Source organism: Poecilia mexicana, unplaced genomic scaffold (assembly GCF_051168715.1).
Source record: "Poecilia mexicana isolate PSO_F unplaced genomic scaffold, ASM5116871v1 scaffold_16, whole genome shotgun sequence".
Lineage (NCBI taxonomy): Eukaryota > Metazoa > Chordata > Actinopteri > Cyprinodontiformes > Poeciliidae > Poecilia > Poecilia mexicana.
This window is the reverse complement of record NW_028263385.1, coordinates 19982390-19996062: the sequence shown is the minus strand read 5'-3', so window position 1 is coordinate 19996062 and position 13673 is coordinate 19982390. Positions and strand designations below refer to the sequence as shown.

Genomic DNA, 13673 nt, shown 5'->3' with positions numbered 1-13673 from the left:
CACTGTTAAGTTGCATGGGTTTAAGCAACGTGGTGGGATTTTTTTTTTTTTTTTAAACTAATGCGAGCGATGAATGATTGCCTGCCTAAGTAGCGCATTATTGAGGTCAAAAACTCTGGACACCCTGCATTAAAAGTATACTCAAGTGTTTAAATCCGTGTTTATAAGTTCAATTAACTCTTGTTAACAAAATGCCACAGATCACCGTCCTTAAAAAAAAAAAAAGTGTAATTTCACAGAAAGTTTTTCTTCAAGAGGTTTCTTGCCTCGCATGTACCTGGTGGAGAGCTTCCACTTGAACTGTTTGAAAGAGACAAGAGCTAAATGATGTGACCTGCCTGCAATTAGGGTGAGGATATTATGACGTACATCAGAGCTGAAGAAGGTCCTTTTAATTTAAAGGAACGAACATGAGCAGACATTATGAACTGGGAGTGCCAACATCACACGCTGAGGATACCTCCCAACCTCTCTCTAATCGGCTTGTTGTTGCGATATAATTGTTACCTATTAGAAATTAAGCAAACAGAAAAGGGACACTGAGGAGAAACGGGTGGAAGATGATTGGCAGAACAGCGATGGAGGTTTGCAGAGCGGAGGGCAGTCGATGGCATTCAGACCTTGTGGTCAACGATTCAGTCTCAGAGTAATGAAGATTATTTCTCACAGCTTTCTCTGTCAGGTCACAGTGATCCTCACGAGAAAGTCCAAACCATCTGGTGCAGAAATCACTTTATTTGTCAACCTAGGGGTCTGATTAAATAAAGTCCTTGCACAAGAGGTCAAGAAAGGAAGCATTGCTGTGAGGATCGGTAAGCGGACCTACAGATTGCTTACCACAGACAGAGAGTGTACAGTAAATACAAAATCATTACCTAGCTAAATGGAAGCCCCACAGCTAAAACAAATGTGTGTGAGTTATTGATTAATAGTGCCAGCCTCTGTTCCAATGGGACAAGTGCAATGTTAAGTCGAAGCCTGTGTGCAAGGTCAGCGAGTGTATCCAGCCCTTACTGCTATTTTTGTTAGTACGGACACAGTGAACCGTGCACTGAAAGGGGGCACCAGTGGAAGATTTTAGTGATTAAGCACGCAGTGTACTGAATCTGCTTTGTGCCAGCGATACTGAAAATGACTCAGTAAATGGACAGGGGGGTATTTTTCACCCCAGGGAAACAAAAACACTACAAGAACTGGCACATTTCGGTTTCCAGGAAATAACAGATATTTTCTGCTCTGGTATCGGCTCCTCCGTTTGAACGAGTGCAAATTTGGAATAGATTTTTTTTTTTTTTTTTTTTTTGGAGTATTAGCTTTTGAGAATCAGAAGCAGCCTAACATTAGAGTTTGGCAAGTTTCTAAAAGGACATCAGCAACACACTGTACCTGCATATGCTAAAAATCTGAGTTTTCCTTAAAAAAACAAAACAAAACAAAAAAAACAGACTCTTTCTCAAGCATCTGCCTGTTAAAACCTAAAGCAGGAGTCTTCAAATCCAGGCCTCGGGGGCCAATGTTTTTGCTTCAACCCATCTGCATCAAATAATGAGGTCACTCTGGAGAACTTGTCTGCATACTGAGGAGGTAATTCAGCCATTTGATTCAAGAGCGCTAGACCAGGGGCACATCTAAAAGCCGCAGGACACCGGCCCTTGAAACCTGGATTTGAAGACCCCTGACTTAAAGGTTAAGCGTTTGTTTGTCTCTCGATATCAGCAGCCCTCAACATGCTCGCTAATCAAACACCACATATCTGATATTTTTGGAGATGCATAGAGAGATTGAGGTTGATCAGATTCAGATGATTTCACGCTTGACCAGCTCTCGGACACCAATTCAGGCAGGGGGTCCCGCAAGAAATTAGACATCATCATATAAGAGGAGCCTAACCACATTGCAGAAAAAAATAGTATGTTTAATCATTTTGCATTTCTTTTAATTTTGGAGTTTTAGCCATAGATCTATAAAGGAGAACAAAATATGATTAATTTCGTACAGTGACACAAGGTGCGTCAAGCGTGAATTTTGTTGTCCTAAATAAATTGCTTGTGAAGTCTTAATATAAATTTTGAAGTGTCTTTCTTCATCAGCACCTGGAATAGCAAAGAATAAACAGCAGTGCATAATATCACTATGTAATGATCATAAGCCTGAGATTGTATTGGTTTTTCAAAATAAAGTTCAAAGAGATTCTTCAAACTAGATGCCCTGTATTTTGTGGGCTCAAAGCTTCTGAAATAAGACTCAAAACTCCTCACAGACTTTGTTTCCTCATGAATAAAATTAATTAAAAATAGAATTTTATACTTTTGACCCCAAAACTTTTAGTGTAAAATATATATCACTGTGCATTTATTATGTAAAAATGAAGCGTACCGCTTCACTCCACGTGTGTCTGTGCTGTTCTATGAACTATGTAAGTTAATCTAACAGAAGTGTCTCCATGGGCTCACCTCGTACTGCGTAATTAGGCCGTTGGGCTCGACAGGCTCCTCCCACTTCAGGAAGATCATGTCATCCAGAGGGGTGAAGGTGAGCGACTCTGGCGCTATGCCTCCGGGAACTACGAGAAATTGTCAGAGCAAACATTTGTCAGGGAAATTGAAGTGCTGATCCCACGATGAGCCTGTCGTGTCAATATCACCAGAGTGAATGTCACAGTGGCTCAGAACAAAGAGCCACAAGAGAAACTCACTACCAGAGAGCAGACAGGCAGAAAAGATCTGATAAGGACACTTTTAATACATAAACCGCATGAAGGATTTATCTGCAGCACACACGAGAGAAAACTTTCCACAAAATATCATAATTTCATAGCAATCTTCAGTGAAACTTTAAATATATTTGTGAATACATCACCCACATGCGTGGAAATTTGATTTCGACATGAATGTAAATGATTGAATATTTAAGTGGTAGCCGTTTTCTGGGTTTTACAGTTGCAGGCCGTGTCTTCACAGTCTGTGCAAGCTGTGTACAGAGGAACACTGCTAGATTCAGGCCTGAGGCTAAAGCAAGAGCAAAACAGCTGAGCTGTCTCTTTGAATTCAGATAAAAGTTGCTTACTAAGACTTTGGCAAAAAGCTCTCATAATTGGCATGCTCTGTATTAAAATATACATGTATATCGTTATCCTAACAGCTAAAAATACAAAAAAAAAACAAAAAAAACACTTGCTTTAAAATTGCATGTGGATCGCTCTCTGTGTCTTTATCTCATTGTAAGAAATCTTGTTTGTTTAGATTTTTTTTTTCATGGGAGAATTGATTTTTCTCTCCACCACCATGCAGACGATATGCCACTGCAGATAGAAGATAAGAGGCATGAAATTCTTTCTCATGATTGTCCTCGTTTTCTCCTTCACATCTCAGTCTGAAAATAAAACGTCTTTTGTGACGCTTATTCAGGATCGCTCAGATCAGACACATGCATGACAACTCCACTGTACAAAACCGCTTTATGTTAAATTCACCCTGAAAGAAAAAAACGGCTGACATACAGTATGGAGCTGTTACACAACAGATTTATATTGACAGAGATATACTTTAAAAGAGCTTCTTAAGGACTTCACACGCCCTTAAAGTCAAACATTTCAGTGCTGGAAATTCTCCACTTTAACATTTCTTGTGATAACATTTAAAGAAATAGATTCTTATTCTTCATGTAACAAATACTTCACTAAAGACTAACTCTGTTAACATCTGGCTTTCAAAATGACTAAATGACAGGATGTGGCAATTTGAACTTCTACATAAGTGCTGCAAAAGACTTCATTAGCAGATAAACCAATAGCAAAACTATTACCTATCACAGTAAACTGCATGCTAAACATACATTCTATTAACAATAAATATTTACTTTTTGGAAAAATTGTAAATTAAATTAAAGAGATGCACACACACACATTCTCTAAATACAATATAAAACAGTAGAGACACTAATTTAAGATGCTTGCAGGAAACAACTACATGATCAGTTTATCTATGTTTAAGTAGAAAAACCGTTTTAACCTGAACTGTACCATCACATTTAAGTAATTGTGTTTATTATGCGCATAATATAAATGATTATGCACATATAATGGCAAATTAATTAGAGGCCATATCACATATGACCTCTAATTGCCCATGTATGAGCTATAAAGAAATTACAGAGCTCAACATGTGCAGCCATGTATCTGCAATCAAAACCTGCTATCAAAATAATGCAGTTAAACAGACTGAAACGTTAAGCGTAAAGCACACACATAAATCTGAAACCCTAAACTTGTTCAATCGCTTCCCGACATGTCATTTTCTTGCTTCCAGTTTTCAGATTGTGTCCTAATATGTGCAGCTTAACCTCCATCAGATACTTACTGTCCTCCTCGGTCTGAAAGCTGACCTCTCTGCTCTCCTTCTTCCCCTCCGGGTTCGCCAGCGACAGACGTACGTGAACGCCGTGATACGGCGGCAGATCACGAAGTGTGAAGCGTGAGGCATTGTGCTCCACTGCCAGGCATTCGCGTATAGTGGTGTTGTGGCCTCCGCCGCCTCCTGCCATGGTGTAGCGGTAGCACAGGGACACTGAGTAGGTATGGCAGCGTGTCAGGTTGAACGCCAGATTCTCCCACTGCAGGGACAGTTGCCTGGACTGGATATCTGTGGCGACGAGGCCTCGCAGCGGACGCATGGGCTCTGAGAGAAATAAAAGAAGGTAATGAAGAAACAGAAAGTGGGAAAGAAAGTCCTGAAGGCTCACTGACTTTCAGAAAGTGTTAAAAAAAAAAAATCTGACTAATATTTATGGACCACCTCAGCAGTTTCTCTCATCCATGCTGCCATATTGCCCGGCCACAACACAGAGGTCAGTTTGCTGCCAGCGCAGCACACCCACATCCCTGATGGCAGAGCTGGAGCTCACGCCAATTGCGCTAATTAATAGGACAGGCCGAGTTTCTGTCGTTCGCCCACCAGTTCCCTCCTCTGTGCCGCAGTGTAAGTTTACTCTTCAGTAGCTGTAACTCTCTGCCCGGAGGTTTAATCCCCCATCGTGGCTAAACTGCCAGCATTACGCAAGGACACTCACTTCCTCCTGGTCACTTTTACTGTTGGGTCATGGTATATTTTTAGACGTTAATTCCCGTCACAGAGGAGTTAAACTGCACTTTCTCTGACTCAGACTAAATGAACAAGAGATCTGTCTTTAATATTCCCCTTGCCGCCCTCACTGAGAGTTACAGAGAGCCTCTATGCACAGAGGCACAGAACAGCCAGTGTTTGGGGGAACGGCTGAAGCTGAAGAGATGCAAAGTTGAGCCAAGGACACCGTTCTTATCAATCGAGGCCTTTATCAACAGCTGTTGTTAACCCAATCAGTGCCTGTTTGTCGAGCAATATTCAACATAATGTAGCGTATGGCTTTCCTCTTTTCATAGGGCGTTTTCTGTAATGGATTACCGTTGCTGGAAAATGACAATACAGATAAGGGTGAGATCAGAGGCGCTTGAGGTTACTGGCCAAGGTCTTCATTTCTCTCCTAACTCGCTTCAGCACAGACTAGAACAAGGAAGTCAAAGACTGTAGCTAATACACCACAAAATAGGAACTAATGTATCATATCAAGGGCTACGGTTGAAACGTGAAGTTTACATACAATGTAAAAAAAAAAAAAAAGACACATAACCTTTAGTTCTCACTCTCACTGTTTTTGTTTTCACTTCAAATAACATCTCTGCTGTTATGAGTGCAGTTTTTCTCCCCTGTTTGTTTTTTTTAATATATTCAAATATGCATGGACATCTTATACTTTTTTTTTCCCTTTAAATTACCCTACCCAGTTGAAAATTTCTTTTAATTTGAGTATTCAGTTTCTAATAACTATAGATAATTATTTTCTTATGTTGTAAATTTGACCAGTATCTTCTATTCTATTTTCCACTGCCTGAAAAAAAAAAATCAAGCTAAGCCTGAAATGTCCAACCTATATACTGTTCAAGAACGAAGCAGATTTTGCACCCCCGAAATGAACATGATTTGGTTTAAAATGCATCGACCCCCGTACAAAAGCAAAAAAAAAACTTTGTGAAGATGCAAGTTGATGCTGGAGATAGAGAGTGATTATACACAGTGAAATGAGTCTCTGGGAGAGGAAGAAGCCGTTACTTCTCAGAGACAAAATTTCATAAAACTAAAAATGAAGCATTTGATTAAAGTGATTATTGTTACTTTTAAAGAAAAATAGCAGAATCTTACAAGCCTGAGCACAACATCCTGTCACTGGATGATCTGTCCCAGAAGAACAATCTGTACAGTTCGTTTGCACAGGCGCTATAAAGTAAATACTTCTGGAAGGATATTTTTATGCCTTTTTTCTTTATTTCAGTGTAATAATAAAATGGTATATTGTTCAAAAAGAATAACACAAATATAGAAACGGTTCAGTTGCGTTCCGCTAGACTTCATTGAATGCTTTATCTTGAAAATAATCAAACAGATTTAAAATAGTTTCTCGTGAACAGATGGGATAAACCCTTGTACAGCCAGATAACAACTTTAGATACTGTAATAAAAGATGGGACCACTATAAGAAAACGGTCTTCTCTTGTCCGTAATGGGTCCACTAGAGGGCGCTTTGACAATGTAAATATGCTAGTCCAATACACAATTTTCTACTGACAACTATTAATCATTAAGGGAATTATAACGTAAGTTTTTTTTTTAATAGGAAGCAGTATTTTAATTAATATAAATAAATATGCAATGCTCTACATAGAACATGTAAAGCGTAAAGCAAATCCTTTAAATCTTTCAACAATCAGAAAGTATTTCTTTTAGCGTACAGGTAAATGAGCTAACTGTGCTGACGGTGATGTTTTGGGGGTGTTTTTGCTGGGGGAGGCAGCGATGCCAGCCAAGCAAGATATTCCAAAGTCAAACAGTGTAAAAGTAATTTGACCAAATATTAAGGAATTGTAGCTAAGCATTTGTCAATCAAGCAAGTAGTCTTCTTAGTTGAGATGCCTGTTGATGCATATTTAACACATAACAGTGTTGTGTAGCACACAGAGTGTGACCAATATTTCATTGTAAATTTACAGTATTACGCTTTCTTTGAAATACTGTGATGATAAACAGAAAAACCTATACTGTAGATCAATTTCAAAGTTTTGTTTTGCAGTAACAGAATCAACAAAATAATCTGCTTACCTGAAAAAAGAAAAATGGGTTTAATTGCCGTTTTGACCAATTTTGCTTAATGTTTTTAGTTTGGATTATATGTAAATTTCTATGTTTTGTACATCATTTTTTAAATTTATATGTCTAAGTTCTTAATTTAAACTTGACTGCAGAAAATAATTTAATTTGTCCCACAAATGGAACAAAAGTTAGGTGATCAGAGATTCAAATAATGTGTAAATTATTATAAAGGCATTTAACAAACAGAAATCATTTTAGAAATATTAGTTGACCTAAAAGGAAAAGTTGTCTGATTTAATGTCAGACAGTAGGCTTTGTGTCATTATGTACAGTAAATATAAAGATCTGGTTTCATCTCAATCACAGACCTTTCATTTTTAAAATCTCCTCACTCTTCTCATCAGGGAGAAAACCAGCATTATCCATTTCCTCATCCACTTCTTACTTTACGCAGAGCACTTGAGTTTTCACGACAATCTACGATGAAGAACTCAGCACTCGTCAGCTTTCCCTTTTAATTTCCTGTCAGGCATCTCGCTCTAGATGAAAATATGAGTGGAGCGTTGATCTGGACCTCATCCCGACTAATGTGATGGTAGATGAATGAGTGGAGCACGGTAATCACAAAGTGGTAGACTGCACTGCACGCGCTGAAAGATGTAAATGCACCATTGTCCATTGTCTTAATGGTGCAGTTGATAGTCTGCACGGTTTGAGAGCTAAATAAAGAGAGGCATTTAACTGCTGAGTTGATGAAGCACTACCAAAGAGGCCACAGTGTGCTCATTATGGGGCTTCTCAAAGTGGACATTTGTGCCAACTCTTCCTCCCTTGCCTCCTCTTATTTGTCGGCGTCCCACAGGCGCTTGTTCTGTGGCAGCCTGCGGCGGAGGATCTGCAGCTGCCCAAATGTGTCTGAAGGTGTGAGTATCGGGATCGATGCAACATGTGTATGCAAAGCTCAGCAGTCGCACTTCGAACCCCTCGGTGCTGCGGTGAGATTCCACTTTAGCAGTAAACAGCTCTGCAGGGAAGGGTTACCACTTGGCCACATTTGTCAATTTTGGGTTGTTAGATTCCCACAAGCGCGTCCATAATGTTTCTTGATGGTTGTTCTCTGTTGGGACAGATTCACAGTCAAAAACCTGTGGCCTCCTGTTTACACATGTTGAGTATTTAATTAAGCAGCTATATAGCGAGAGCCTCCTACAGTTTTGTGTAACCCCGATGAGACTAATACACATCCACCAGCTGAGTGTCGGAAGAGTGAACATTTCATTTAACTGCTCTAGTATCAGCTCTCACCAATAGTTTTGAGAAAAAAAAAAGACTTAATTTTGTCAAAAATTTTAATTACTTTCATTATTTGTCAGCTAATAATTATTGTTTTTAACACTTTGTGACTCAATTAGCAGTATCTATGTAGATTTAAGATAAATCTACGTAATTGAAACATTATATTATATCTTAGTATTAGTAATGCATGAAGTTAACCAGAGTTTCAATTACCTTCTAAATTATCTTATGACTTTGTTTCCCTGAATGTTTTATTGACTCTAGTGGCGTTTAACTGAGACTGGTCAGTCAGTAAAGTGGGATGTGAAAGAAAGAGAATATAGGGGGTCAAGGGTCATCGGGCCAGGACTTGAACCAGTGACAGTGGCATCGAGGACTAAGCCCTCTGTCTCTGGGTGATGCACGTTACCCACCACAGTGCCCCGTTTCCCTAACATTTGAGGTCACTAAGTGTCTATAGGAACCGTTAGACGTTATCCAGAGGGAAACCATTTTTAGGAAATCTTTTCTGTCCTACCATCACAAACAGAGACATGTAGAGTTTGCTGAATTATCTGGCTTCAACTGGAAATGAGACTAACATCAAGCTTTTCAGAAAGAAAAATCCACAGTTATATACAGTGGAGGATGAATCATACTGTGGGCCTGTTTCTCTTTCAAAGGCCCCGGGGAACTTATTCCATTCCCCGCTAGACCTAAATCCTCCTAAAAAAACAAAAACCTGTGGGCTGAGCTAAAGAGAAGAAAGCCTCAGAGCTGACTAGAGAAACTGTTCAAAGAATAATGGTCAAAAATACAATTTTCTATAAACTCCTAGTACGTGAACCATTATAAATGAAGGTTATATGATGTCCTATTGTCTAGAGTCACAAAAAGTATTTATGGAAGGGGTCCAAATAAATGTGTCCAGCGCAGTAACTTTTGCTGAAACGCCTCTAAGACAGAAAAGAGAAAAATCTCAGAATAAGTTACGCATATGATATTTGAACCAGGACTGAAACACAAACTGGCTGAACTGGCAGCTAAAATCTGCCAAAGGCTGAATTGTGGGTTTTGTGTCAGCATGATGAGCAGAGCTGGTAAATGACGTTTAACATACAACTTTCACAGGCCCCATCTGAACAATGCTTTGTATTTAGAGAACGGAGTCTGGAAGCGATTATGGTTCGTATCGAAAATATAATCACAACACCTTTTCTGAGGACATGCACGTCTGTCTACAGTTAAACAATGGCACATTGGGTACATGGTCACACTGAAGGCTTTGTGGCAGTCAGATAGTACTACTGGATGTACTGGATCATGACTGATGGTTCGACACGGAATAGATGAAATGATAAATGACTTGCCAAGACAAGCTGGGTACTTTTGTTCGTAGTGCAACTAATTTCACCCTGGTGTTGCCTCCTTTTACCAGTTCAAGAAGATTATGGCCAGGGCCTTTCTAAAGGGTTCAGTGACCCAACAGCAGGTGGAAGCCCATTAACATAGTTTGGGGACCACCTGCAGTCCAAATGCTTGCCTCTCCTGTGCGATTTACTTGAGGGGCTTCACGCTGTGCTAATGCAGCGTGCTGATAATCACAGAGATGGCTCATCAGGCACACCTGGACAGCCATCAGAGCCAGCCGGGGATCGTGTTCACATTCACGGCCATTAGTTTTATAGTCTCTGCACCCGGACAGCTCGAGTCTGCGCATGAGTATGCATGCATGCGTGTGTGTGTGTGTGTGTGTGTGTGTGTGTGTGTGTGTGTACCCACCTAGCCAACACGTTTGGGACAGAAGGAAATATTCATCGTGGCGGTGTGTGATTAGTCACGGTGGTAGGACTCAACTTTAAGAGCGGAAATTCACTTTCCAGAAAGGGGGTTTCAAATATCCCTTCTCTTCCCTGGCTAATTATCGCCTCCCTGAAATCGCCACGGCAACCCCAACATCTATTTTCTAGTGGGTAAACCTAATCAGGCCAGCAGCAATGGGAATGACCGGGGGTTCGGCAGCAGATCGTAAGGTCAGTGGGGGCTCAGCGGACCAGGTGATTTGCAGGGCTGTTCGAGGGCTCCTCGGGAAGCGCAGCCTGGTGAATGTCTCCTATTAGTTCAAGGAGGTCAAATAAACAAGTCGGTGAAGTTTAAATATGTGAAACTTTACATTATTGAATCTACAGTGCCCCACTACCACAAAAACATGCGAGTCAAACCATGATTTGACCAAGCTAACAGGAGATAACAAAAATCAATCACTCACACAGGTTTACAGCTGCAGTGCACATGTAAAGTAAAGGTTTCTGGGTAATAACAAGCCCAGTATGAATCATTCAAAACCTTTTTCAACATATTTCCTGTACAAGTTAAATGAGAGTCGTGGGTGGGGGGTGAGTGGGAGCTGCAATGAACCAGTTGCAGGAGCGTGAACAACCTTAAACTAATACTTTGCTGACCCAATGTTTAATTCAGTTTCAGGACTCAGCCTTTTAGAAAATCTTAACATGAAAATATTTGCCCACTCTACATTCCCCACACTCACTCTGTTGGCCTGCGTTGACATCTCATAGTGCTCTTCAAGTACTACAAGGGTTTGCTGAGTAATGTAGATACGTCATTCCAAAATGACATTTTCTTTCATTTTCTTCTAATAAAACATATTTTCTCAAGTTATTAATTAGTGTCTCCTCTGTACCGCTGTGTTTGTTTAATTACAACCGGATAAAAACTGAATGCAATGATGTGGAGATGGCAAATGTCAATATTGTATTCGTAATAGAACATAGATGGCAGATCAAAAGTTTAATCTGAGTAAATTAACATTTTAAAGGAAAAATATGTTGATTCAAAATTTCACAGAGTCTACAAATTGTGATCTCCGGGCCCTTAAACGTCACTGCACCTGCAACAGGAATGCCACTGTAAAGGAAATAACAGCATGTGCTCAGGAATACTTCCAGAAAGCATCGTCTCCAGAAAGCATCGTCAGTGAACACAATCGACCGTGCCATCCGCCGCTGCCAGCTGAAACTCTATGGTGCAAAGAGGAAGCCATTTCTAAGCAACTCCACAAGCTCAGCCGTTTGCACTGGGCCAGGAGTCATTTAAAATGGAGGGAGGCAAAATGGACGACTGTTCTGTGGTCAGATGAGTCATGATTTGAAGTTCTTTATGGAACACTGGGACGCCATGTCATCCGGACTAGAGAGGACAAGGATAACCCAAGTTGTTATCAATGCTCCGTTCAGAAGCCTGCATCACTGATGGTCTGGGGTTGCATGAGTGCTTGTGGCCTGGACAGCTTGCATGTCTGGAAAGGCCCCATTAATGCAGAGAACTATGTTCGGGTTCTAGAACAACATATGCTCCCATCTAGACGTCATCTCTTTCAGGGAGGACCCTGCATTTTTCAACAAGATAATGCCAGACCACATTCTGCAGCAATCACAACATCATGGCTACGTAGGAGAAGGATCCGGGTACTGAAATGTCCAGCCTGCAGTCCAGATCTTTCACCTATAGAGAACATTTGGTGCATCATAAAGAGGAAGGTGCGACAAAGAAGGCCCAAGACTATTGAACAGTTAGAGGCCTGTATTAGACATGAGTGGAGAGCATTCCTATGTCTAAACTTGAGAAACTGGTCTCCTCTGTACCCAGACGTCTGAGTGTTGTAAGAAGAAGGGGGGATGCCACACAGTGGTAAAAATGGCCGTGTCCCAACTTTTTTGGGATTTGTTGACGTCATGAAATTTTGAAACAACATATTTTTCCCTTAAAACGATACATTCTCTCAGTTTAAACTTTTGATCTGTGATTTGTGTTCTATTGTGAATAAAATATTAGATGTTGGCACCTCCACATCATTGCATTCACTTTTTATTCACAATTTGTTTAGTGTCCCAACTTTTTTGGAATCCGGTTTGTATGTTGAATTGTTTTAACTCCTCTGGTGGCTAATGCCATTGTTGCAGGACATCATTTTGATACTTTGTGACCTGTGTGGCAAACTAAGACTTTAGTTAAAAGATGCACATATGAAAAAACTCCAACTAGAAGAGCTGCACTTCGCTTCAGGTTGTTAGATTCACTGGAATTGATGGCAGATATGAACTCATGGTGGAGGTGAAACCGCTTTAAAAGCATTTATCTTCATCTTATTTTCATATGTCAAAAACCTGCCTGAATAACAGAGTGAGTACAGCATATAGATCCACTGTACAAATAAAACCAATATCCATAAACGGTGAAAGGCAAAAAAAAAAAAAAAAATTAAATCACCTGTATGCCTTCTGTAATAATCTTGTGCTGCATTTAAATGCCCACTTGATCAGCTCTGCAAACCCAAAAGCATCACTTATCCCACACATGGCTGAACAAGCTAATGTCACACTGGTTGAAATGTAAATACATCATAAACGACTGAGTTTAGTGACTTTCACAGACACGGATAGTAGCAACTATTACAGTAATCTCCATCTGAATCCTGTATCACTTCATCTCATTTTCACCTTTTCTGTTCAACAGTCACAGGTCCCCAACCCTCCCCCACTCGTTTCTTTCCTATTTTCCCCCCCTCTTGTGAATTATTTGATGCTCTTCAGCTGGAGATGGGTGTGTCGGGAAGCGAAGGAGTGCACAAAGGCTGATGAATGAGAGGTGTCTTTGGCTTTCGGGACTGGAGAGTAGCTTTAATATCTCATCCGAGAGAAGGCCGGGGAGGTTCTGTGGAGCAGGGTCGTAAGAAATGCGACGGATGGTGTGTGGCAGGGAGAGACCATTGGGCACGGGAAAGAGTGATGACCATGGAGGACATGAATCTCCTGCCTTGGGGTAACAAAAGCTTTTCCTTTCTGCGCCCCTGTGACTACACGACGCTCACATTACAGATTCATGCAGCACTAATGGCTGCCTACATCTTCTCTGAGTATGTCTTCCTCAAAACAATATTTTCATGCTTTATGTGTGCATATATTTAAAAAAAAAATTAGCATGGATGTAGCCATGATGAATACTGTTATTCTGCTTGAGCGAGAATAGCAACTGCACAGTGACAAATCACAAAGAATCATTGGTGAGAGAAGACGGAGAAAAACGTCCAACAAAAACTGTAGACTAACAATGGAAAATCTTAACCCGAAGGACAGCTAACGTGGCAAATAGATTTTTTTTTTTTCATCTTTACCAACTATAAAACCAAATGTGTTACAACTT

General features: G+C 40.3%; 1 protein-coding gene across 2 annotated transcripts in view; it reads right to left on the bottom strand.

Moving 5' to 3' along the window:
• Positions 1-13673, bottom strand: part of ptprub (protein tyrosine phosphatase receptor type Ub) — a 224870-nt gene that overhangs the window by 63627 nt on the left and 147570 nt on the right. For both annotated transcript variants that reach the window (XM_014990707.2, XM_014990709.2), the window contains exons 8-9: positions 4359-4676; positions 2454-2563 (exon numbers count right to left, since the gene is read on the bottom strand). In XM_014990707.2, the coding sequence (XP_014846193.2) occupies positions 2454-2563; positions 4359-4676 (428 nt within the window). The remainder of the gene's footprint in view (positions 1-2453; positions 2564-4358; positions 4677-13673) is intronic.